Source organism: Xiphophorus maculatus, chromosome 16 (genome assembly GCF_002775205.1).
Source record: "Xiphophorus maculatus strain JP 163 A chromosome 16, X_maculatus-5.0-male, whole genome shotgun sequence".
In the NCBI taxonomy this organism is placed as follows: domain Eukaryota; kingdom Metazoa; phylum Chordata; class Actinopteri; order Cyprinodontiformes; family Poeciliidae; genus Xiphophorus; species Xiphophorus maculatus.
In genome coordinates, this window is record NC_036458.1 from 15,474,644 (window position 1) to 15,497,293 (window position 22,650).

Sequence of the window (22,650 nt, forward strand, 5' to 3'; positions counted from 1 at the left end):
AATGCAACATCTCATGCTGTAAAGGAATACCACTGTGTCATTGGCTGCTATGGGGATAAAAGGGGAGAAACTCATGGTGTGGTCACCATCCTCCTCTGACCTCAACCCTATTGAGAACCTTTGGAGTTTCCTCAAGCATAAGATCTGAGAGTGGAATGCAGTTCATATCAAAACAGCAGCTCTGGGAAAGTATTCTGACATCCTGCAAAGAAATTCAAGCAGAAACTTTCCACAAACTCATAAGTTCAATGGATGCAAGAATTGTGCAGGTGATGTCAAAGAAGGGGTAACATGTCAACATGTAACTCGGTCTGTTAAGATGTTTTTGATTGAAATAGCTTTTGATTTTAGTACATGTGACCACTTACTGCTGCACATTCAAAGAATGACAGTTTGCAGTTCTTTATAATCCATAAAATGTTTAGAAAATCTGCTGTGCATAATAATTTGGAGCAGTGCATTTTGAGTTTTTTATTTCTGAAAAAAATACTGTTCTCATGGGGAGCTTTGATCAGTAAAATTTGATTTATACTGAAAATTATACTGACCATCATTTGCACTCACCATTTAAGAAAATCTGAGAAAATATCGCTTGCATAATAATTTGGAACATGGTGTATTTATTGATTTATTTATTGTCAGAAGTGTAACATTTTAAAACTATGTAACTTTAAAATTAAATGTTGTTCCGCTTCTGTGACCAAACCTATTTTCAAGAAATGTTACAGGGTTATTACATTACTTTGTAGCACTCCCATTCCCTGCTGATGGGTTGGGTTTACCTCTAAATATATGAACAATCCCCCTCATTCCTATTGGTCTCCTGCTCGTATATTCAGACGAACGGCACTCTATTTGCGAACATAACTTAAAAACTACACACCCACTTTGTATTAATATTCATGAGGCTGTGGCTATTTCCATCATTTAGAAAACGTTTCGCTATAAAGCTCTGACATTCAACCAGTATGTTATGATCTTCATTAATGTGAGCTTTGGTGAATTTTAGTGTGGTTATTCTCGGTGTGGTGAATGCGAGTTTAAAAACCCTTGTGTGTAGAGCCAGCGGCTAGTGTGTCCGATAGCTGGCCGTCGTCACAACAGTTTGCACAGTCTGGAATTTAATACTACAGAGTTGGCACCGAAATGGCATCATTAGCAGCGGAGCATGAGCCAGGAATAATATCGGGCTCTGGAGCTCTGGCTGACGCTTTAGTTCCCGCGAGTATATTTGCTCCAGACCGGGGAGGATGTGGGGAAGAGGACGGCGACGAGTGCCTCGAGGATGAGGACATGACCAATGGCAAACCCGAGGACCGGAGGATTGATTGCAGCAGCAAGGTAACTCTAGGCCTGGATGTAGCACTGCTAAGCTAACGCGACTGAATGAATGAAAATATGAATGCTGCTTGGGATAATTACATTGTTACTATTGCGTATTGCATGGAGGTGCATAGGTTAAGCGTTATATTTGAAAGTAAGGGCTCAGAGCTTGTGCTGGAATATGCTGGGTTTGGTGCAGTTTCTGCTGACGTTTATTGAAATAGTTAGCCATGTGGCTAACATTAGCTCCAGCTGATGCATGAGCGCGTAAGCCGAGAGAGCGGTGGCATTAGTTGCGCTTCAAAGCACATTTTTACCATATGTTACACAAATAATAACACCAGATTATTTTGGATACGTAAATTGCTTGCCCATTACCCAAAGTAATGACTGTCCACTATCTTTAAGTATCAACACCTTATATGAAGCAAAACAGCATTTAGCGGGTTTGTTCTGAAGATATTCATCAGCAACATGCGTCGTGTTATGGAATGATGAATATGAAGCTCATATTTAGTATCTATTCTCTTGAAATGGACAGAATATTTGACATGATGTAATTCTGATTGTTTGGCTGTAAGAGAGAGAGAGAGAGAGAGAGCAATCAAGGTATTTCCTGGAAGCATCAGATTGCACTTTACTAAGGTGTAATGTCATAATACAAAGATTGCACAGGGTTGCATCACAGAACCATATTTTTGCTGACTTTAGAGCATATACAACAGTTATTGAAATGCACATATATTATTTATACTGTCACATAAGATCTTAGTCTTTGGAGAGTTGTATAATTGCTGCTATAGTAATACCATGTTTACTCTTTACTTCATCAGGAACAATAATGCAAAGATAATCTTGATGACGGTGTACAATCATGATTGCTTTCTAAAACTAAATATTTCAATAGAAAATTATTATTTTTTTAAAAAATACTGTAAATATGTACTATATAATGTGTACTATGTAGTGACGCATAGGACTTTCGTGAATCCTAAGATTTCTAAAGATAAAAACGGCTAACATCTTTGTACTAGATATTTACTCCTGTTAGCCATCCAAATCAGCTATTATTGTAGTGCAGCTTGAAAGAGTTGAAGACTTTGTGTCAATATCAGCTATACTGTGTAAATGTGTGACTGAAGGACTTAATGGGAAGAGTGACAGCTGGGATCTTATATGTAAAAACGCAGCTTTGGCTGCTCCATCCCCACATACCTTCGCCGTCGATTATTGTATTTTATGTGTAAATGAGCCATTCACACTTTAAAACCTCAAACATTAATAAATCCCTGATGCACTTATTAATAATCAGTATGTTTTTCTTTGTTTTCTCTCATTTCCTGAACCCCAACAGCTGGCACTTGTAAGCCCAAACGGGGAGCAGTATGATTCGTTACTCCGACAGCTTCGGGACAGAATGGAGGATGGCTGTGGGGAAACCATCTATGTGGTTGGAATGGGTTCTGGTGAGAAGCACACTGCTATTCTCTCAGTTAGACATTCCCAAATCTCTGGTGTTTATAAACAGCTGTGTTATGTCCTCTTGGATAGATGGTGGTGACTGGGGTCTGGATGAGAAAGACATGGAAGCCTCAGTTGCCACAATACACTCAATGTGTGAGCAGCTGGACTCTGACCTCATCCCTCTCAGAGAGCGCACTGAGGCTGCTGGGATGGTGGTCGACTATCTGATTCGGAGGCGTGTGGGTGAGCTGGACTTCCTGGAGGTCAGGTCAGTATTTGGAATATCACGGCGACAGCCAGCATTTAGAATCATTGTCCCTAGGGTTAGAGGGTTGAGCCAGTGTTCAATTGTCAGGCATTTCTAAAGCTTCTCCAGTGCTTTTGTGTCCCTTCAGAGTCGCAGTGGTGGGGAACGTGGACGCCGGCAAGAGCACTCTGCTGGGAGTGTTGACACATGGCGAGCTGGACAATGGCAGGGGATTTGCCCGGCAGAAACTTTTCAGGCATAAACATGAGATGGAAAGCGGCAGGACCAGCAGTGTGGGCAACGATATCCTGGGCTTCGACCAGGAGGGTCAGGTGAGGGCTAGATATAAGACGTCAGTTCAGCGTGTATCGAAGAAATACAGTAAAGAAGGCAGAATGTTCATGTGCAATACCAAGCGCACGACTCTATGCACTTAGTACATAGAGTTGGTTCGTCATGCTACTTCATGCAGCTACACCGAAACAAAACAGACATGACTCCCACGTATCACTAAGGTCTGCTATTTGGGAACATTGTGACCTTTATTGCGCTAAAGTGTCAATGGAGAAATAAAGGTGGAACAAACCAAAGCTTCGCTTAATCTACACTGCACTCAATGGCTCACTTGGTACTTCATAATGAATGTAAACATCATTCGTACTTAAGAAAAATCAATTATATGTAGCAGTTAATGAGCCTAAATGTTGCTTTAATATCTCTATGTAGGATGTCTACAGATATATGTAAAGTATTTTTCAAGAAGTCTATTTTCAAGTGGTTTTATTGTTGTATTATTGATCTAGCCGGACATCAATCTCAACCTGCTTATTCTTTGTCAGTTGGAGAACTAATCAAACAAAATCTTCTGTCAGTTCCATGCTTGCCACTGTTTGAAAGTTTACAATGTAACATAAATTTCTATTCAAAAATGTAGAAAAAATATTTTTTTACTCCCAAATAAAGTAAGTAAAAATTCTCTTGATTGAAAGTAACCAGAAATGTACCAAATTGTGACTTTTAATCTGATCTTTGTGTTTTGTTACACTTTTTTTACACAACAATATCCTGTCTGTCTGTGGCCAGGTTGTGAACAAGCCTGACAGTCATGGAGGGAGCCTGGACTGGACCAAGATCTGTGAGAAGTCCTCTAAAGTCATTACCTTCATAGACTTAGCTGGCCACGAGAAATACCTCAAGACCACTGTGTTTGGGATGACTGGACACCTTCCGGACTTCTGCATGCTTATGGTCAGAAAGTTTATGTGGAGGACATTTTTCCCCTTAAAACATTTTGGTTTTGCCTATTTTAATAAAGTAATTTAGCTATAACAAATTTAGTGTTTAGATTTCCTATGTGGATGACTTACTAGTTTTTCAAGTGTGTAATGAGACTGATATACATATATATATACAAAATAAAAAAAACCCACCTAATTTTATTTATTTATTTTTTCTGTTTCGTCAGGTTGGCAGTAACGCTGGTATTGTTGGGATGACCAAAGAACATCTTGGGCTGGCTTTAGCTCTGAATGTGCCAGTCTTCGTAGTGGTAACCAAAATAGACATGTGTCCAGCCAACATCTTACAAGGTTAGTTTTCAGCTATGTCCTAACCAACACTTCTTTTCAATGCATTCAAGAAACATTGTACTGATGTATCAATAGTTAGAAGGCATTTGAATTTCATAAACAAGAAGTAAACGTGAGAGTGTTTCCATCTATCAGAGACCTTGAAGTTACTCCAAAGGTTACTCAAGTCTCCTGGCTGCAGGAAGATTCCCGTCCTTGTACAGAACAAAGATGATGTGATAGTCGCAGCATCAAACTTCAGTTCAGAGAGGTACTGAGTGTCTATGCACAACTCAAAATATATAGTTAGAATTAAACTGCTTATTTGTAACCTGTGTGTGTATGTGTGTATTTCTGGCCAGGATGTGCCCAATCTTTCAGATTTCCAACGTAACTGGGGAGAACATGGACCTGCTAAAGATGTTTCTCAACCTGCTCTCCTCCAGAACATCATACAGAGACGACCAGCCTGCTGAGTTTCAGATAGATGATACCTACTCTGTTCCGGTACACTAAGCACTGTCTAACTTCAAATTGCTGGACAATGCAAAATTAAGCAAATTTGACCTAGTTTAGTTTGAATTCTCACTAAAGTCCTGCTGTTTTCCTGGTTTTCTTTCCAGGGAGTAGGAACTGTAGTTTCAGGAACTACCTTACGAGGGCTCATACGTCTGAATGACACCATGCTACTGGGTCCAGATCCTCTTGGAAGCTTCATCCCCATTGCTGTTAAATCAATCCACCGCAAACGAATGCCTGTAAAGGAGGTCAGAGGCGGCCAGACTGCCTCGTTTGCTTTAAAAAAGGTAGGGAAGAAAAACTGCTCCACTTCTGGAAGAAGTTTGTTTTATGCTGTCTTCATTTTGCATCGAAGATGTTTGAGTAAGGTTCTGTTTCTCTTCTTTTGTCACTTTCTTCTAAAGATCAAGCGTTCGTCTATAAGAAAAGGCATGGTGATGGTGTCACCAAAGTTAAACCCCCAGGCAACTTGGGAGTTTGAGGCTGAAATCCTGGTTCTGCATCATCCCACAACGATATCCCCCAGATACCAGGCAATGGGTGGGTAACAGCAGCACTGAGAGATATTTGTCATCCAACAGATATTTCATTGAGATTTTACATATGATGCAGCACAAAGTACATGATTGTTATGTGAAAATAAAATCATGAGGTTTTGTGAATTATTTAAACATACAAGTCAAGTTTGGTACTTTGTTTTCTGCTCTCATTATTCTGACACAACTAAATAAAATCCTGTGCAATGCATTGCAGAAAATAATAATAAAAATAAAAAAGAATTAGCATAAGACATCTTTTTAAAGTTTGTCATAAACTGTGCGAGGAACACGGCATCTATGTGAAAGATGAAGCTATTTTCAGATTAAACCAAAATGAAACTTTTATGGCAAACAAGACATCTTGTTTGCCATAAAGTTGATAGTCTTGATAGTTATTTGTGAAAGAAATATATGCTTTTTGTTGTACTTCACAATCATGGACTACTTTATTAGTCCCTTTATATAAAATACTACAAAAATGCATTGAATCTTATGGCTCTGACATGACAAAATGTGAAAGTTAATTTAGTGTTGAAGACAAAACATGGATTGATTCATGTATCTGCTGCCTATTCTGTTCTTCATGCAACAATCAGTCCACTGTGGGAGTATACGACAGACCGCCACCATCTTGTCCATGAATAGAGACTGCTTAAGGACAGGGGACAAGGCTTCAGTTCATTTCCGCTTCATCAAAACCCCAGAGTACCTTCACTGTGACCAGAGGCTGGTGTTCAGAGAGGGTCGCACCAAAGCTGTGGGAACCATCACTAAGGTAGAAAGGTTGCATGGACACTGAAGTGTTTGTTCTGTTTTAGTATAGAAAGTGAAATTTGAGCTTTCAAGTTGAGTTATTTACTCATAATTCTTTACAGCTGTTGCACTCCACTAATAACATGCCATCAAACTCCAAACCTCCACAAATCAAAATGCAGTCTACAAAAAAGGTGCCACTTAGAAAAGAGGATGGCACCATGGCAACCAGCGATGATGCAGCAACGATAGCACAGCCGGCCGGCTCAAGCATGTCGCAGCCGGTGAGTCAGCACAGATCTATAGACACTCCCAATTCAAAACTTCCATAGATTAAGGTGTTTTCTTCCACTTCTTGGAGATCAGTGATCAATTCTAACCTCCTAACATCTTTGTCCTCATTTTTTTTGTCCCCAACTCATCTTTTTATTCATTTAATCAATGTCAAATCTTTATTTTGTTTCAAACTCAAATTTTGCCACACTGCATCACTTCTTTATACTTTACACTCTTCTTTGCTTGCGTGGCTGAATCCAAAGGGGGAGGGAGATGATGACCCTCAAATAAAAGAGGGCAACAAAGAGAACAAGGTAAAATGTGTATGAACGAAAACAATGGAGGACCAGCAGACAGCTGAATTAAAAGCCCAGTAATGTGATCCATGCACAGCCTTGTGTTACTATTTAAAGTATATAATGTGTGCTACCTAACAAAGGGTTTTTCATTTTCTCTCCTTTTGTAGCCAAAGTCTGGGGGAGGTGGAAGGAGAAGGGGTGGCCAAAGACACAAAGGAAAAGGCCAAAATAGCAGCACCAACTCAATGGCAGCACCCTCCTCAACAGCAACAGGAAACAGCTGAATTGTCATCTTCATTTTAATTTTATTTTGTGTTGGAAACCTCCCTCTTTAATTTCACCAAGTGTCATTCCACAAACCAATTAGATACACGTTTGGAGGGAGATTGTCTTAAACCTTGCCTCTTCACACCAGTTCATATCTGTTTTTCTACTGAAAAAAAAAAAAAAAAGAGAGAGAGAGACCGCCTCAGTTATGTGTTTTATTGTCAGCTGCCTTCACCGGTTGGAAAGGTTTTGTTTTTAGAGAGCAGTAAGGTGTTAGAGGCCAGTTTCACTCAGGATGAGGAGGTATTTAAGTTTTCAGAAGTCATTGGAATCAACGCTTTGGCTGGAGAAAGCAAAGGAGACCAATTTCAATAAGTGCAGCTATAATTGAAACTCCCTCCTGCGTTCTCTGTGGATTTACAACAAAATGTGTTGTGCTATTTATACTGAAAATGTAAATTGTAAAAATTGGAAACCTGAGTTTGTACAAATTGTATGCAAATTACAAATGAATGTAGCACAGGGCAAACGATGATCCAAAACTTAAGCTATAAGAAATAAGCTGTGGCATTACTTTAACCTAGTTATTTATTTGCTGCACATGCAGGTTTACTGATAGATGGTTGGACTATATTTAATCTCACTCACTCTTAGATTCAGTAGTATCTGTCATGTTTTAAACTGGTGGTAACCTTATATTAATGGCATTAATACAAAGACAGCACATTTCTCAATAAAGCAGTTGCTAATGATTATAATGCTTTACTTGTAAATCTATTACTCCATGTGTTATGGCCTGTTGCTGCTTGTGACTATTTCAGACATTTTTCTGCAGAAAGAAACAAATTAAAAAGAAAACTTTTCAGCAGTCCTGGTTTCTAAGTATGCATCATTTTCATTTCAAATTAAAACGTTCAAAAGGGAGTGAAACCTTTTCTGCTTGAGCTTTGTGAACTTGAAGTACTCAAGGTATCGCATAGTTCAAGAGTTATAACAGTGTTTATTTTATCTTTAAAACTTAAACCAGATGTATTTTCAAAGTTTAAGCTTTGACGTTTCTTCTGTGCATTTAAATGTGGGAACGTTAACATCTCTGGATAGACCTCAAGTTTATAGTGTTCAAGCTAAGGTTATGCACTATTCTATGGCAACAATCATGTTAAGTTGACATTTTCAACAATCAATTCAATTTCTTACGTGTGCAGTAAGAAACAGTTCTCTTAATACTTTTACAAATTAAAGTAGTGAAAAACTGTTGCTACAGAGAACTAAAAACCATCAACATTTTGATCATATAGATGTTTTAATGTAACACATATTGATGTAACACAAAAAGTAGCTACTTCCTACACATTAAATGCATGATAAGTGCATTTTCACTACCCTTATTATGGTAGCAGACACAGAGTTCATGATAACCATCTGAAAGGCTTTTCTTGGCATGTGCAACATGACGACAGATTAACTTGACATGGAATGAATTTCAGAGAGTTGAGGAAAGTAACATTCTTCGCAAAAATAGTTTATATCTTTACAGCCCCATGGTTAGGAATGTTCCTATTTTGGTCCTAAAATATACGAGTTTACAGCATAATGAACTGAGGATCATGTTTAAACAGTGTTGAATGTGCACTTACAATTCATGCACAAAGTAGTGTTCATGAAATAATACAGCATAGCAGTACAGATTATTCTGTACAACAGGAATGTTTGCCTTCTAGACATATTTTTAACTCTGGTGGCAAAACATTGAAAACGGGACAGAAATAAAAAATAAAGTATGCACCGAACTTTAGCCTTTACAAACCAAATGGACATTACTGGGGTTTCAGTCATTACTTTGGTGCATTTAGTGCCCATGACTCTCAGGGTGAGAACACGTCTGTAGTGGCTATGTCACTTTAACAAAGAATTGTCCAAGGTATGAATTGCAATTGGAAGCTGAAAATACATCAGAAACACCAAGATGCAATCCCTAGTGTAGAGTACAAAGCAACGGGATTTCTTTAGTTTCTAAAAAATTGTTTCACCTCTCACCAAAAAGACTTCTTCACTTCTAAACAAGTTTGGAAGTAACATGAGATTCCTCTGACTACTACTTATGAGCCTGTTGCTTCCAACCATCTTCAGAACTGAAGAAGTCTTTTGGTGAAAGGTAAAAAAAGAGGTCCAGTTGCTCTCTGCCCAACAACTTTGGATTGTTATGTCCTGAATGGCCGAGAATCTACACCAGCATAATACCAAGATGCAGCACAGAGAGTAAACCAGATATTCTGTTGTGCATTCAGCCATCAATGTCCCAGCTAAAGAGGTGATGTTTCACCAGCATATCCTGCACTCCTTCTTTCAGTGGTTTCTGCTCTTTCTCCTAAAAGACAACATTAAAACACAAAACAATTAGATACAGAAAAAGGAAAATAGTTTTCAGGTTTGTGGTTGTAAAGTGTCAAAATTTGAAGTTGAAACGGCATGAATACTTCTTGCGTTATTAGAAATATCAATGGTTGCTTTTTTGCCCCCCGCCCTACGGTAGTTTTCAAAATAATCAAGTTAGTTTTACAAAAATATGCATCATCTAATTCTAATTTGGTTAACTACTAAAAAGGGAGAGAGGAAGATAAACGGCAAAATATGATGAGGGAAAAAGAGGGTTAGTTGTAGATTTCCACAGAAATATTTGAACATGACATTAAAAAAAACTGTATTAGTATCAATTCATGGTATCTGCAACTCTGTGGATGAAGTAAAAGGAAGCATTTAGGGTGAGTGTTGTATACAACTGTTGGGGGTTTGACTGTGTATGCTTATGAAGATCTGTAGAAATTGATGTTTCTTCAAAATATATAAATTTTTTCTGTTTTATCTGGCCAATTATTCGGACGATGAGAAGACCTAAGGGGCATGTGTGGTTTGGGATGAAATCTGAATCAGAAATAAAGGGGCACTGTTGAGTCAGTGTGGAGGTTTTGTGTTTGGAGCAGAAACCGTGAATTGGCTTCAACTAATTGCTAATCTTTGTCATTTTTAAGCAACCACAGTCTCACTCAGGTTACCTAGAGATCCCAACTAAAGAGGTGATGCTGAACCAGCACATCCATAACTTCTGCTTTCAGAATAGCAGATTTCTGAAATGGTATGACATCATCAAGGTTGTCTCTCCTCAACGGAACAGGCTGTTCTGATAATTAGATTGATTTTGCTGCTATGTTATCATCATGTCTTTTACTCACCACTTTCTTGTCAGGCAGCTCACTGTCTTGAGAGAGACTGAAGGCAAATTTTGACAGTACCCTGAGGACACAGAAGCAAAAGTGGCCAGAGGTTTTATTTCAACACCATGGCCTTGTAATTTCAAAAGGTTTCCCTTTTGAAAGTTTTACTCCATTATCCACACGCTAAACAGTATTTAAACTGGTGCAAACTTCCTCTTAAAGAGGGGAGAATTCAATTAAAATTCAAACAGTGCTGCCTTTCAACGAGTTTTAATTTGGCCCAAATGGAAATCAGAAGCAAAGTAAATTGAAACAGCTTGTTTAACAATATTAATTTTTGTCAAGTATTACAATCTGTCCAACAAATGTAAACAAGCAAATTAACACTTATATTCAGAGTGAAAAGTGTAGGCAGAGGCCTAAGCTTATTACACGTACAGTTAAAAAAAAAAAAAAGCTAACAATTGTTAAAGTTTGACACTTTGACAATTATTTATTTACTGTTTTGAGACAGGACAAAAATGCTTAAGTTTCAAATGATCTTTTTCACCTGATGTTTTTTGGTCTATATTAAAGAATTTGATTGTGAACTAGATTTACTTAATTCCTCTTAGTTATTCCCTATTTTTATCCCATTACAGAGCTACCCGTTATCAATGTTTTCTTGACCCTTAACGTTTTAAAACAGACAAATCTACCTTCAAAAATGTGCATAACAATAGACATCCATACATTATCATCAAAGAGGTCCCCACCCTATTCATGATGGCCTAGTAGGCATGTTTAGTGTCTCCATTGGATTCAGAGAAATTAACAACCTAATCTGTTGCCATTTTAATATTTTGGTTTCTTGTCACCCATCTTAATACCTGAGCTCACACTTGATCTGCACCCAACCAGGACTGCGCAGGAATGACCATGGATGATACCATTTTTCTACAGCAGCCATGCTGGAGCACAACACCTCCAACCACAGATGAAGAACCTGTTCACTAGAGAGACAGGTGCAAAGTTAGGAACTAAGTATTTCTACTTAATTGTAAAATGATCTACATTTCTTGAAGTTAATATGTGAAACCTTTTGTAAACATGTGTGTGTTTGTGAGAAAACTCACTTTAGGCCAACACACACGAGAGATCTGAATTTGACATCCATCTGAGCGTGTACAGAGTCATGGCTCATGTTTACAGCCTGCACTGCCTAGAAAAAACAGACAGGTTTAATTTTAATACAATGTAGACATCAGTTAGGGTGAAAAACATACAAAAAGAAAAAACTACTTCTTCATTAGATTAAAATAAAATCATTGCTTTGGACCGTTTTGTACACTCACTCTGTACAGCAACTCCTCAGGTGTTAGCACTTTTCCATCTTCATCTAACCTAGTAAACAACAGAGACAGTGACTTGATGCATCCATAACCAGTGTGATGACAAATTAATATTCTGACACATTCCTGTTACATATTACATTTAGTATGCAGAGAAGTGCAGGTCACTTAACAATGTTGCAACTGCAAATTGGTAAGTACTAATCAGAAATGTTATTTTATTGATGCAATGATTTACAGACTTTAAAAATCCATCAATATAGTCAGAGGACAAACTGTGTTTAAAACTTCATTTTTTTTCTTATAATTTTTAACAGTAGTTGCAATTTTCCTTTAAAGTGCTGTATGTGCCGTCTCTCTCTCTATAGTCCACAGCAATGTGTGTGTCTGTGCCATTTCAAATCAAACATGACGAATGGGGTGTCTGATTCCTAGCCAGTGAGGCGTTGAATAGAATTTTTCAAAGTCAGAAGTGGTCTCTGGTACTGAATTATAAATGTAGGTCCGGATGCTCTATACGTTTCCTAACAACCGTAGCAGCAAAGTGGTGTAGAAGCTGCAGATACCGACTCTGTGCTGCAATCGTTACCCGTTTGTAGCCTAACTTTTGACTTACTGGCTACTTATATTTGTCAACATGCAAATGCTCAAATAAATTTACATTCATTCAATTTGCATCACATTATGATTCTGTGAATAACTAAATGAATTTAATTTGAATAATTTTACAAAAAAACAATAAATACTTCTCAGAAATTTAACATAAAAAGATGTAGTAAGAAGGTTATACTGAGGGGTGCACCAAATAAAAAGGTTGGATTTTTCTGTTGGAAAGATATTAATTTAGTGGAGATCGATTTATCAAAAAATGAATAAAAGCAAATTGTGGCTCTCCTATCTTTAATTAAAAAATATAATCAGTGTAGATTGCATTTACCTGTATGTTTTACAAAGCACAAGTCTAGAGTAGACAGAATTGAAGTCTCTCTCCACCTCCCTACTAGCTGCCTGAGGAAAAGCACATTAGGTAGAATAATACATTTCTATTTTGAACCTGACAAAAGCCATTTCATTTATGAGGCCATAATAAGGAGAAAAAAAATCTACCTCCTCTATGAATAACCATGGGTGACAAGGTCCTCCAAGTATAGAGGGTTTTTTTAATCCATGCTGAAAGATGGCCTTCAGGGCAGGACACAGGGTTCCTCTGACCAGGTCAGTCACTGCCTCTGTCACCGAGTCATCACCTGCTAATGAGTACTGGACACAGGCAGGTGCACCAGTTCATAGAATATTCAAAGGAACAGATGTCCAAAGCTGTGTACATATTGTGCACAGGCTTCCACATCTGATAACTTACCTCCTTACTTCTTTCATCCAGAATTTCCACAAACTTGGCTGGAAACCAACCTATGACACGAGGGAGAAAATAAATAATGTATATGAAAACAAATTAGCAATGTAATGTTTAATGATGAAATAATAAAGAGCACTCACCTCTCAGGCCATTGAGCTCACCAACCCAACAGTGCTCATCTTTTTGTGAAACGATCTAACACAGAAAGATGAGGTGGAGAAAGTGAAAAGGATGAGTTTATACATCATAAACAGTAGTATGCGTTTTAGTGTAACTCACAGTGATGATGTCATTCTTTCTGAAGCCCAATTCATCATCGTCATGACGTTCGAAATCCAGCAAAGCCTTTGCTCGTCTCCGTCTGTTACGAGACACCACGAGAAAGTTTTCATGGTCCCTCTGGTGGCTCTCCATGGAGTAATCTGGAGTCAGATCCTGGAGAGAAAAGGACAAAGAGTGATGGGGTTCTTAAAACAGGGTACTACAATAACAAAGTGAAAGTCTATAAGTGCAAAGCAATGTTTGGACCTACAGTGCTGGAATGCCGTGGGTCTAGACAGTGGAAGTGCTCTGCAGTACGAGTTATAGCCTCCCTTAGAGCAGCAACTAACTCTGTCTGCTTGATGTTTTTGGATTTCAGGGCATCAGCTTCATCCTCCCCAAACAGCAGAGAGGTCAGGGTGGATTTCCTGCGCAGGGACTGTCTCCTCACCACCTAAATATTCACAAAAACAAAAGGACCTTAATTAGACAGTCAACATGACTGACATTCAGGCATGTCAGCATACGACAAACCTTGTTGAGATTGGTATTGAGTGTGGAATTGTTTCCATTGTTGAGCTGTGCCTGTTCATTAAGAATATAGGCCAGGTGCTTGTGACGATGAGCCTCCAACGTTTCCTGGGATAATGTCCCAGCTATCCGCATAGCCTCTCCAAGAACTGCAGGCCCATCTTTTAACTGACTTGGCAGGTCTGACAGAGTGTTAAAAATGGACGCAGAGTTTTCTGATGATACGAGCTCTTCCTCCTAGAGTCAAAGTAAAATTCAGTAAGAATAATAATTAATAATGATAGACTTTTTTATTCGTTTTACACGTTGGTGAGAATATTTGGAAAGAGTTCCAACTATGCACACAATGTTTTTCTAATTTAGGGGGAAAGAAAATGTGTTTGACTGTATCATCCTGTTGAGACTGAGGCAGGTGTAGCGTCCCTACCTTAATTTTGAGCATGCCCAGTGTGATCTGGAAGAGCACCACCGAGCCCTGATAAAACAACAGATCCCAGATCCTTAGAAGTAGACGGATGTCCACCACACTGGCAAATGACGTCAGGAACCAGTGCAATGTGATTAGCGACAACTCTGCATGTAAAAGAAAGACGTTGTTTCAAAGAACGCATCATAAACTCATTAAATGCTACATCCAATACAAAAGATAATAAACCAAATATATAATTAATCTTCAGTTTTTACCTATGTCATGCTCTTGGAGGAGGCGGTCCAGAGCAGGGAGGTACTGAACGATGAGCTGCCGCAGAACCCTCTGATCTGTTTGGACCCCCAGGAGTGTGGAGGAGAAGTAGGACGGAGGAAGGAGGTCTTCGATCAAAGCACACATCATCCACAGTGCGTCCTCCTCCTCCAGAAAGAGCAGCAGGCAGGAAATGACCTAGATGAAGAAGACATTTATGAAATGAAGAAACAAAGAGGCCAAAAACTAAAAGTTAAAAAACGAGATTGTGTAAATGTGCAGTTAAGGACGTGCCATTATATGTTCTCACCATGCCAGTGCCCTGACAGTACCCAATATCTGGGTAGAGCCATGCCAGACCTCTCAGTACCCGCCTCAGTCTTGGGACTCCCACACTGTTTAGAGTGCTGAAACATGCATTGGTTGGCATGGTCCGTAACAGATCTTTTTCTATCTGGAAGGCAGAGTTTATTGTTTTAAAAAATATCCAACTTATAACTGATGTCACCTGGAATTTATATTCCAACATTTTCTTCAACAAAAAAGGATTTACAAACAGAAAGAGTAATTTCTAAACATTTTGATATATATCAAATGATACATAAATTAGGGTGTGATGCATACAGTGAACTTAAATACTGTTGAAGATTGTACCTGCTTAGATGTGCTGCTGTCATCATTAGAGCTATTCTTGACAATTTCTTTGTAGGAAATCTCTGAGGTCCTCTTCTTTTGCAGGGCTCCAGACAAACGCATCCATAACTAAATAATTTAAGAAACAAAAGAGAAAATTAGATATGTGTCAGTATGTGTAGTCTTTGGCATTAAAATTGACATCATTAAGAATAGGTAGGAAAAGCTCTTTCTGCCCCATGTCTAGTCAAATCAACAAACATGTCTCCTCTGGTGAGGATGTCTACCTGAGGCCTCATGCTGTGAGGTATACCACCAAAAACCAAAGAACGCAGACGCTCTGACTGTGGAAGGACAGGATCGATGAGATCCCAGGTCAGGTCCCCCACTCTGTGGTTATGGGTGAACTCCAAGTGGGCTTGCCAGCGAAGCCGCTGCTGGGGGTCTTCACGCTGGGGTGAACCCTCTGTGCCCAACCTTATCTTGGGCTCACCATCGTCTTCAAAGAGAGGAAAATGTCCAAATTTAGCAAGGCTAGCCTTTCCAGTAATGTTAACACTAGGAAGTACTTTTGTAAATAAGAATGATTGAATCAAAAACAAAAGAAGCATTTCAAAACAAAATTACAGCAGATATTAACATGTAGCAGTTATTAACTGAGTATGAAAAAGGTATACAACAGAAGCTCCCAAACATAAGAAAAGCACTGAGCATGTAATGAGACATGCTAGTGCTGTGAAAGGTAACCGTAACGACACTGATAAATAAGATTCCCTGTAAAATAATAATAATTTAAAAAAAAAGAATTAATTGAAGAAGTACATAAGCCTGACTTTCTCAGCACTGATAAGAATCGGTAATTAAAGTAAGAAAAAGCAGCACAAATATTGTTCTGGTGACGGTAAAAGAAAAAGCACGGCTTGGAAACATTTAGAGAAATTACATTAACTTTGAGCAATCAGTAACTGTGACAAAAAGGAAGTACAAAGACATCTCTACAGCTGCAACACTGACGGTTAAACGTGGTGCTAGAGGCAACACAAAACATGCTTTCATCCATTAGGACGAAAAAAAATAGTGAAAAACGACTCTGCGATCACATGAACTCGGTATGTGTAGTCTTTATACTAACATACAAAGATGTCATTCTTCTTCATTTATATGTGGGGAATTTTACCAGTTATGTTTATAAAAAGAAGATTAAAGGAAAAATGCTTGTGGTTATGTTTTTTGTATAAAATACCTTCCATATCTATTCTGAAGCCAAACTCATCATACTGTTGTTCAGGCTGCTCTGCAGAATCTTTCTGTAGAGACAACATAGTAGCATATTTCTTATTAGGCACGCCTTATATAAGATGTATCAGAACAACAGGCAAAGATTACATTCTACAACAAATAAACAGTTGATTTTACTGTAATAAACTCCATGCATCATTTATTTAAAGAAAAATACCATATAGTAACACATCCTTTGAATTACTGTTTGCATTTTTGCTAGTTGTTTCAAAACAAAACTGAATCGAACTGAGAACTGCTGAACCAGAACGGATTCACAGGGAAGCGATTTGTTAATCCTCACAGCGCTTCCCTCTGAAATATCCATTTCAGGCTAAAAATATGGGAACAATATGCTTCGTTTAAAAGAACTCAAAATGTGCAAATTAAACCAGAATACTATCATAACACTGTCCACAAACATATTTGTTTAAGTGAAAATTATGGTATACTTTTAAGTTTTTCACTTTAGTCATCATCTCTCGTCTTACAATAAGAAACTACTTATACTGGACTATCATTTTGGCTTCAGTTACTAAAATAAGTAACTGATCTAACATTAAAACATATTTTGGAGATGTCTTCTCTTGTAATGCTATCTTGTTGACTTACAAAATAATTTCATCAACTAATTTCAGCAGCTAAAATTAAATCAGATCCTCACTTGATGATATTTGGCCAAAATATCTTGAGGCCACATGCTTGGGGTTAGAGCCGAAAAAGATCCACCAGGTGCTGGTGTGTAAGTACCTAACACAGTGAGGGGAAAAAAATAAGTAAATGTGAGAAACAAGCTTTAACATAATAAAGTAAAAAGGCTAGCATAGACCAATGCATACAATAAATTATTTATAAAAAAAAATGCTGGCTCTAATTACCAGACATTTTGTTGATTAACTGAGGTCACAGAGAGAGACAAAGGACCATCCAGAGAAGAGACATCAGGTGACGGTCAGTCTGTGGAACAACTGTGGAAGAAAACAGATTGCAAATTAATTTATTGTGTACTTTTAACAGCACTAAAAAAAGCTATCAAAAATTAGACAATGAACGAGTGCAAGAGCATTTCCACACAAGATAAAACATGTTGCCAAGAATCAATAGTTCTTATCGCTACAGTACGCTGTAGTAAAATCAAAAGCTAATTGTTAGTTTAGACAAATCCTTACAGTCAGAGCATGTGCAGCCAATTCAAATCTGCTGACATCTTGTCTATTTCTGTTCTATTCAGCAACCTAGAGCATTAGGTTCATGTTTTGTTATATTTTCTACACATCTCTACATTTAATAATGTGTGAGAAAATTGTTTATTCAGTCAGTACTTAATACAGTTGACACACAATATTAAAATATAACATGCTTCTTTTTTAAATTTTGCATATCATACAAAAAACAGCCCTTCATACATCTCTGTCGATGCAAGAGAAAAGTTGTGCTTTTTTAAGAAAATGCAAGATTATCAATTGTAGTCGATCAATAAGATTAATCAACTCAATTGCAAACTTGCATCCCTATTTCTTATAAATTTAAGGAACTCTGCATTAGAACAAATGAAAAGAGGGGGAAAAAACATAAAAGATAAAAAAGGATATCCTGGCAGTTTTCCTTTTGCAATTGCACTTACCAAAGACTTATCTAATACATCAACTCAGATACAATAAAATTTATTTCTATAAGTGTGTGACTTGTTTGGTAAAGTTAGACATGCTTTGCAATTTTTATTTGTCCACTACTTGAACAATTTCTATTTTAGTATGAGTCAAAGACAATTCAGAGTGGCTTTGGTTTTGCACCAATGCTCCTATTGTTAAACCTGAATGATTTAGAACAATATAAAACAGTCCATTATTGTACATTAGAAATTTAACAAGAATAAAAAAACAGAAAAAATAGAAAATGTGCATATCAAATATAATACTACCAAATAGTTTTCTGTACCAAAGGTTGCTTACGATGAGTCTTTGACATCAACAAACTTGAAATTCTGTCCATATATCCCAAGCACTTTACCGTTATGGGAAAATAAATCTTTTTTTTTTATTATTTCCTTTCCTATTTCGATTGTACAGCTTTGTGAAGGAACGTCATTTTGAATCCAAGTAAAAACTAAAGAAGCAACATTCAAAACTAACCTGGAAAAGAAATTCACCACTATGCAAACCCCGTGGAAGAATGAGTCATTCTAGCAGCCGGCCCGTAGCATTTGAAGGGGGATTTAAGACTTAAGAGATGATAAATCAATTTGAGGTTGGGAGGATGGCCAAGTACTTTCAGAGAAGCTCTGTGTGTAACTCTAGGGGATAAGGGAAGTGTAGACACTTCCTTACAACATTACCGGTTTAATCACATGCCAGTGAACTTTGTAAAATACTTCCTGCAAACTGTTGCACAAAGAAAGCCATTTACACACAACCTAAAAAACAACTTCTCGTAACAAAGAACGACTTAACTGTAAACAATTCATAGTTGTTTTACTGCATTAATCACTAATTTTGGAGTCTGTATGGGCTAACCAGAAGTATATTAACATATTTCTTGTCCTTTTGATATTTCCACAAGAGATAGTATCATGCTAGTGCTGCACAACATAAGAAAATGTTGTGGTGGCAATAATATTGGTAAATACTGTAATGAGGACATCATTGCAGAAGGCAAGTTACTACACCTCACTAAGTGGTATGTCTGTTAAGAAGCTGACTGCAATTTGGCTACCTGAGGAGATAACCCAAACTACTAACCGCTGTAGGTTAATAGTGGTATTAGATATGCTCCAGATTCCACTCTGGCATACCTGAATGCCATTTTGGTATTCACTGAATTCACTGAATACCAGAATGGCAAAGAATATTCTGCATAATGACAATGAGAGCCACTATATTCAGGTGTTTACTTTCCTTCTTTGAACCAAAATCGAATAGTCAATAATTTCCTAAATGTTCGTTTGTGTGCCATTGCTGTATTTGTGGTATTTTTAATCAAGTTTATCATACTTTGAAAATCTCATCATGCCACATGCTTATCTGGAACAAACGTAATTCATATCCTGATAAGAGAGTTTAGTTACCAAGGTGACGGCAGCAAACTTTAAGTTCCACAAACAAAACAAAACAGTTCTTCAGTAATTTTGTGCTCTGTTCTATAAGGTAGGTTTGGACTGGAAGATCAGAGGGTTCTTCAACAAATATGGGTAGTAATATAAGATATTAGATGATACCCTATGATTCTTAGTAACATTTTGGTAAATTATTATCCAATCGAAGTGTGCAAAAATCCTAAATAAATGTAAAATTATTTTCCAGATGTTGCTCAAGTTAGAAATATGCAAGATGCATTATTTATTTCTGATTACAATCGGCACAGTAGGGAGCTAAGGAACACTGACTGGGTTGAAAAATGACTATTGACTAGCTCAAACGCCATCTTCTTTCAAAGAAGTAAAACTATGACTTGCCATGAAGCTGAATCACTTACTACAGTAAACACAAGAACATCTCAGCTTCAATAGGTGTGGCTTTGCTCTGCTATGTTTGCAGAAAGTAGACAAACACTTTGCCATACCAGCAGCAATGACCAACATCCTGGTTTGCAGAAAATTAGCACGCCGAGAACAGCAGCTTTAAACTGCAACACTGTAAACTCACGTTGATCAAAGAGTTTTGTGTTCCCCTGAAACCGTGCCGAGCAAAAACCACCACTGCGATTCCGAACACCGCCTCCAGTTGTTCCTCATAGTAACCCAAACACTGGTGACTCATTTTTCCTCATTAAGACACGTGTCACAAAATATTGTTGCTTGCCATTTCCTCAAGATCGTGATCAAATCAAAAGCGCATTGTGAAGTCACTCATTTGCAGAAATGAGTGACTTCACATTTCTGTATGTGAATATCTCTGAAGCTTACGTCTTTTTAGCTCCTAAAAAAGTATCACATTAGAATAATGACATCTAAGCGATAAGAGACCCAAGTTATATGCAAGATACAAATGAAACACTGACAGTGCAAGCACTTACTGCTGTTGTTTATTATTGTGGTTTTAATGCAGTTTGTCAGCTGATAAAATTACCGTTACGTCAAGCCACAGCTGACGTCAGGAGCAGCCGATAACGCTGTACTACATTTTCCTATGCAACACATTTTATCCGCGTTGACATTTGTCCGCGGACGTAAAAGACCAAATGAAACAGTAAAAACGCTCACTTTCCCATCTATAGAGTTCAAAACAATTCAGAGAATGGCGTTCTTAGTACTCTCGGAGTCTCCAGATGCTAGCCATACGTGCTACATTTAGCCTTTTGCTAGTTGCATACAACGTAACACAGCCGATTCACTTTACTTACCGTGGCATTGCCCTGGAGAAAAGATAGGGATCCGGGTTATGCTTAAAATACGTTCTGCTGTTGAATATGGGGAAAAAAAACATAGCATATGCTTATCACTCGCTTCTCATTACTGACATAATCTACGTTGTGCACCTGCTAAAGACGAGATGTAGCTCCTGTGTATTCCTACACCGCAAGGGTTTTCCCTGTTCTACATCCCGGAGCAGCACCTTTTGTGTAAAATATCCTTCCGCGACCACGACCGTGTGACGATGGCGCTGATGTGTTCCATTCATTTACGCATGGACACGCCCCTCATTCATAACGGAGCCAGAAAAGCAGGGAGTCACGATTTACAGCAGAACTTCAAACGACATCGTATGTTATAGAAAGTCTGTCATCCCACAGAAGGTGCGTTGTGTTTTACATTTGAATAATCTGCGCAGATAGATTAGGTTTTCAATTGAATAGTCTGATTTATGTCTACAATTTTAATACCGTTATATATTTTTTCTATTCGTTTCCTGTTTCTTATTTTAACTGTTATTTTGTAGGACAACATTTTTTTCTTGCTTTAAAAATAAAAACAATATCAATAAAATAAAACACAGACAAACAAACAAACAAAAAACAAATCTATACACTTTTAGTCTGCCATTGTGTCTGTTCCGTTTTACCCTTCTGTGGTGTCATTTTTTAACCCCTATAAATATATGTCTGTGATTATTGCTTCCTTTGTTGACAAAATCTTGTTAAAGGTGTAGAATTAAATAGTCAAACAAAACAGACTCTACATTTTCTCTACAGTGAACCTACTTCACTATTTATAGGAAGAAATACATTCGGTTACATTGGTATGACAAAACTTACTTCTATAGATTAGTTGAAACTCAATACAAAATAAAAATATATATATAATTTTTAGGATAGAAGAATTTTGAAAAGTGTCTTTAGACAGCCACTTATTGTATAACTTGCTTGTGACATTACTTGTTTTGAATTCATTTTGTTTTATTTATTGAAAATGGGTTGTTTTAGCATTGTTATGTGTGATGAACAAAAATACATATTTAAACATTTTAAGCATGTTTCCTCTGCACTACCCTTCACTAAAAGTACAATAAAACTTTTGCCAATTTGTACAATGATAAGTCCACAGTCGCCTGCCCCAGATTCAGGTTACTTTTTAAAAAGCTTAGCAATAATATTTTGACCACTAAAAGCAGACCTAAAACACATTTCATGTTATTAATTGGACAGCTGTCAGTATGTGGGTGGCTTAATGACTGATATAAACCATTTTGACATAGGTTAAACTTTGAGAGGTGAGTCATAGCATCTCTATAATTAAAGCAGAACGGTCACAGCCTGCAGTGGTCAGAACCTACCAAAAGGGGCGTCAGATATGGAAATTACTCGAGAGGAATGAAAGATACTATCTGTTCAAATGTGCTTCTGTTTTAGATGTGTTATTTCAAACAATTTATTAACATGGTATTACTCCCTGATAGCAGAGGACAGGTAGGCAATAGGGAACTGAGTTGAGCCACAAAAATAGTTAAATGACTTGATAAACGATGACATGAACTTGAATTGTTGGCCTGTTCTTTAAATGTGCCAAATTTCACATTACTTGAGCATCTGTTGCTTGATGGAAGCACCAATTTCAACCCAAAAGATCAGCCTGATCAATTACTGTCAGAGGGACTTTATAGAAATTTTTTGGACAAACAGGGTCACTGAGAAAGCAAAGAACAATTTCAGCCAGCATGACCTTTAGGTCTTAGAGG

General features: G+C 37.6%; 2 protein-coding genes across 7 annotated transcripts; one reads left to right on the forward strand and one right to left on the reverse strand.

Moving 5' to 3' along the window:
• The first annotated feature begins 909 nt into the window (after nucleotides 1–909).
• On the forward strand, nucleotides 910–8,124 carry LOC102238055 (GTP-binding protein 1-like). 2 transcript variants are annotated; one of them, XM_005806339.3, is made up of 14 exons: nucleotides 910–1,341; nucleotides 2,678–2,789; nucleotides 2,875–3,055; nucleotides 3,183–3,366; nucleotides 4,118–4,282; nucleotides 4,500–4,623; nucleotides 4,759–4,873; nucleotides 4,965–5,109; nucleotides 5,226–5,408; nucleotides 5,526–5,661; nucleotides 6,257–6,435; nucleotides 6,536–6,697; nucleotides 6,953–7,003; nucleotides 7,156–8,124. In XM_005806339.3, the coding sequence occupies exons 1-14, from the start codon at nucleotides 1,147–1,149 to the stop codon at nucleotides 7,270–7,272; spliced, it is 2,049 nt and encodes a 682-aa protein (XP_005806396.1). In that variant the 5' UTR covers nucleotides 910–1,146; the 3' UTR covers nucleotides 7,273–8,124. The 2 variants fall into 2 exon arrangements, with proteins under 2 accessions (XP_005806396.1, XP_023204114.1); XM_023348346.1 differs by lacking the exon at nucleotides 6,953–7,003.
• Nucleotides 8,125–8,539: 415 nt separating this feature from the next.
• sgsm3 (small G protein signaling modulator 3) lies at nucleotides 8,540–21,120 on the reverse strand. 5 transcript variants are annotated; one of them, XM_014471513.2, is made up of 22 exons: nucleotides 21,014–21,120; nucleotides 20,879–20,935; nucleotides 17,419–17,508; nucleotides 17,205–17,290; nucleotides 16,506–16,569; nucleotides 15,550–15,761; nucleotides 15,284–15,391; nucleotides 14,940–15,083; nucleotides 14,632–14,827; nucleotides 14,375–14,520; nucleotides 13,951–14,184; nucleotides 13,688–13,870; nucleotides 13,435–13,590; nucleotides 13,296–13,350; nucleotides 13,159–13,208; nucleotides 12,906–13,058; nucleotides 12,736–12,806; nucleotides 11,802–11,850; nucleotides 11,583–11,668; nucleotides 11,337–11,459; nucleotides 10,486–10,546; nucleotides 8,540–9,623 (listed from the first exon to the last, which is right to left on the reverse strand). In XM_014471513.2, exons 3-22 carry the CDS (start codon nucleotides 17,423–17,425, stop codon nucleotides 9,540–9,542), a joined length of 2,268 nt encoding a protein of 755 aa, XP_014326999.1. In that variant the 5' UTR covers nucleotides 17,426–17,508; nucleotides 20,879–20,935; nucleotides 21,014–21,120; the 3' UTR covers nucleotides 8,540–9,539. The 5 variants fall into 5 exon arrangements, with proteins under 5 accessions (XP_014326999.1, XP_023205356.1, XP_023205357.1 ...); XM_023349588.1 differs by having other exon boundaries at nucleotides 20,879–20,890; nucleotides 21,014–21,118; XM_023349589.1 differs by lacking the exons at nucleotides 20,879–20,935; nucleotides 21,014–21,120 and adding an exon at nucleotides 20,182–20,246.
• Between the last annotated feature and the right edge of the window lie 1,530 nt (nucleotides 21,121–22,650).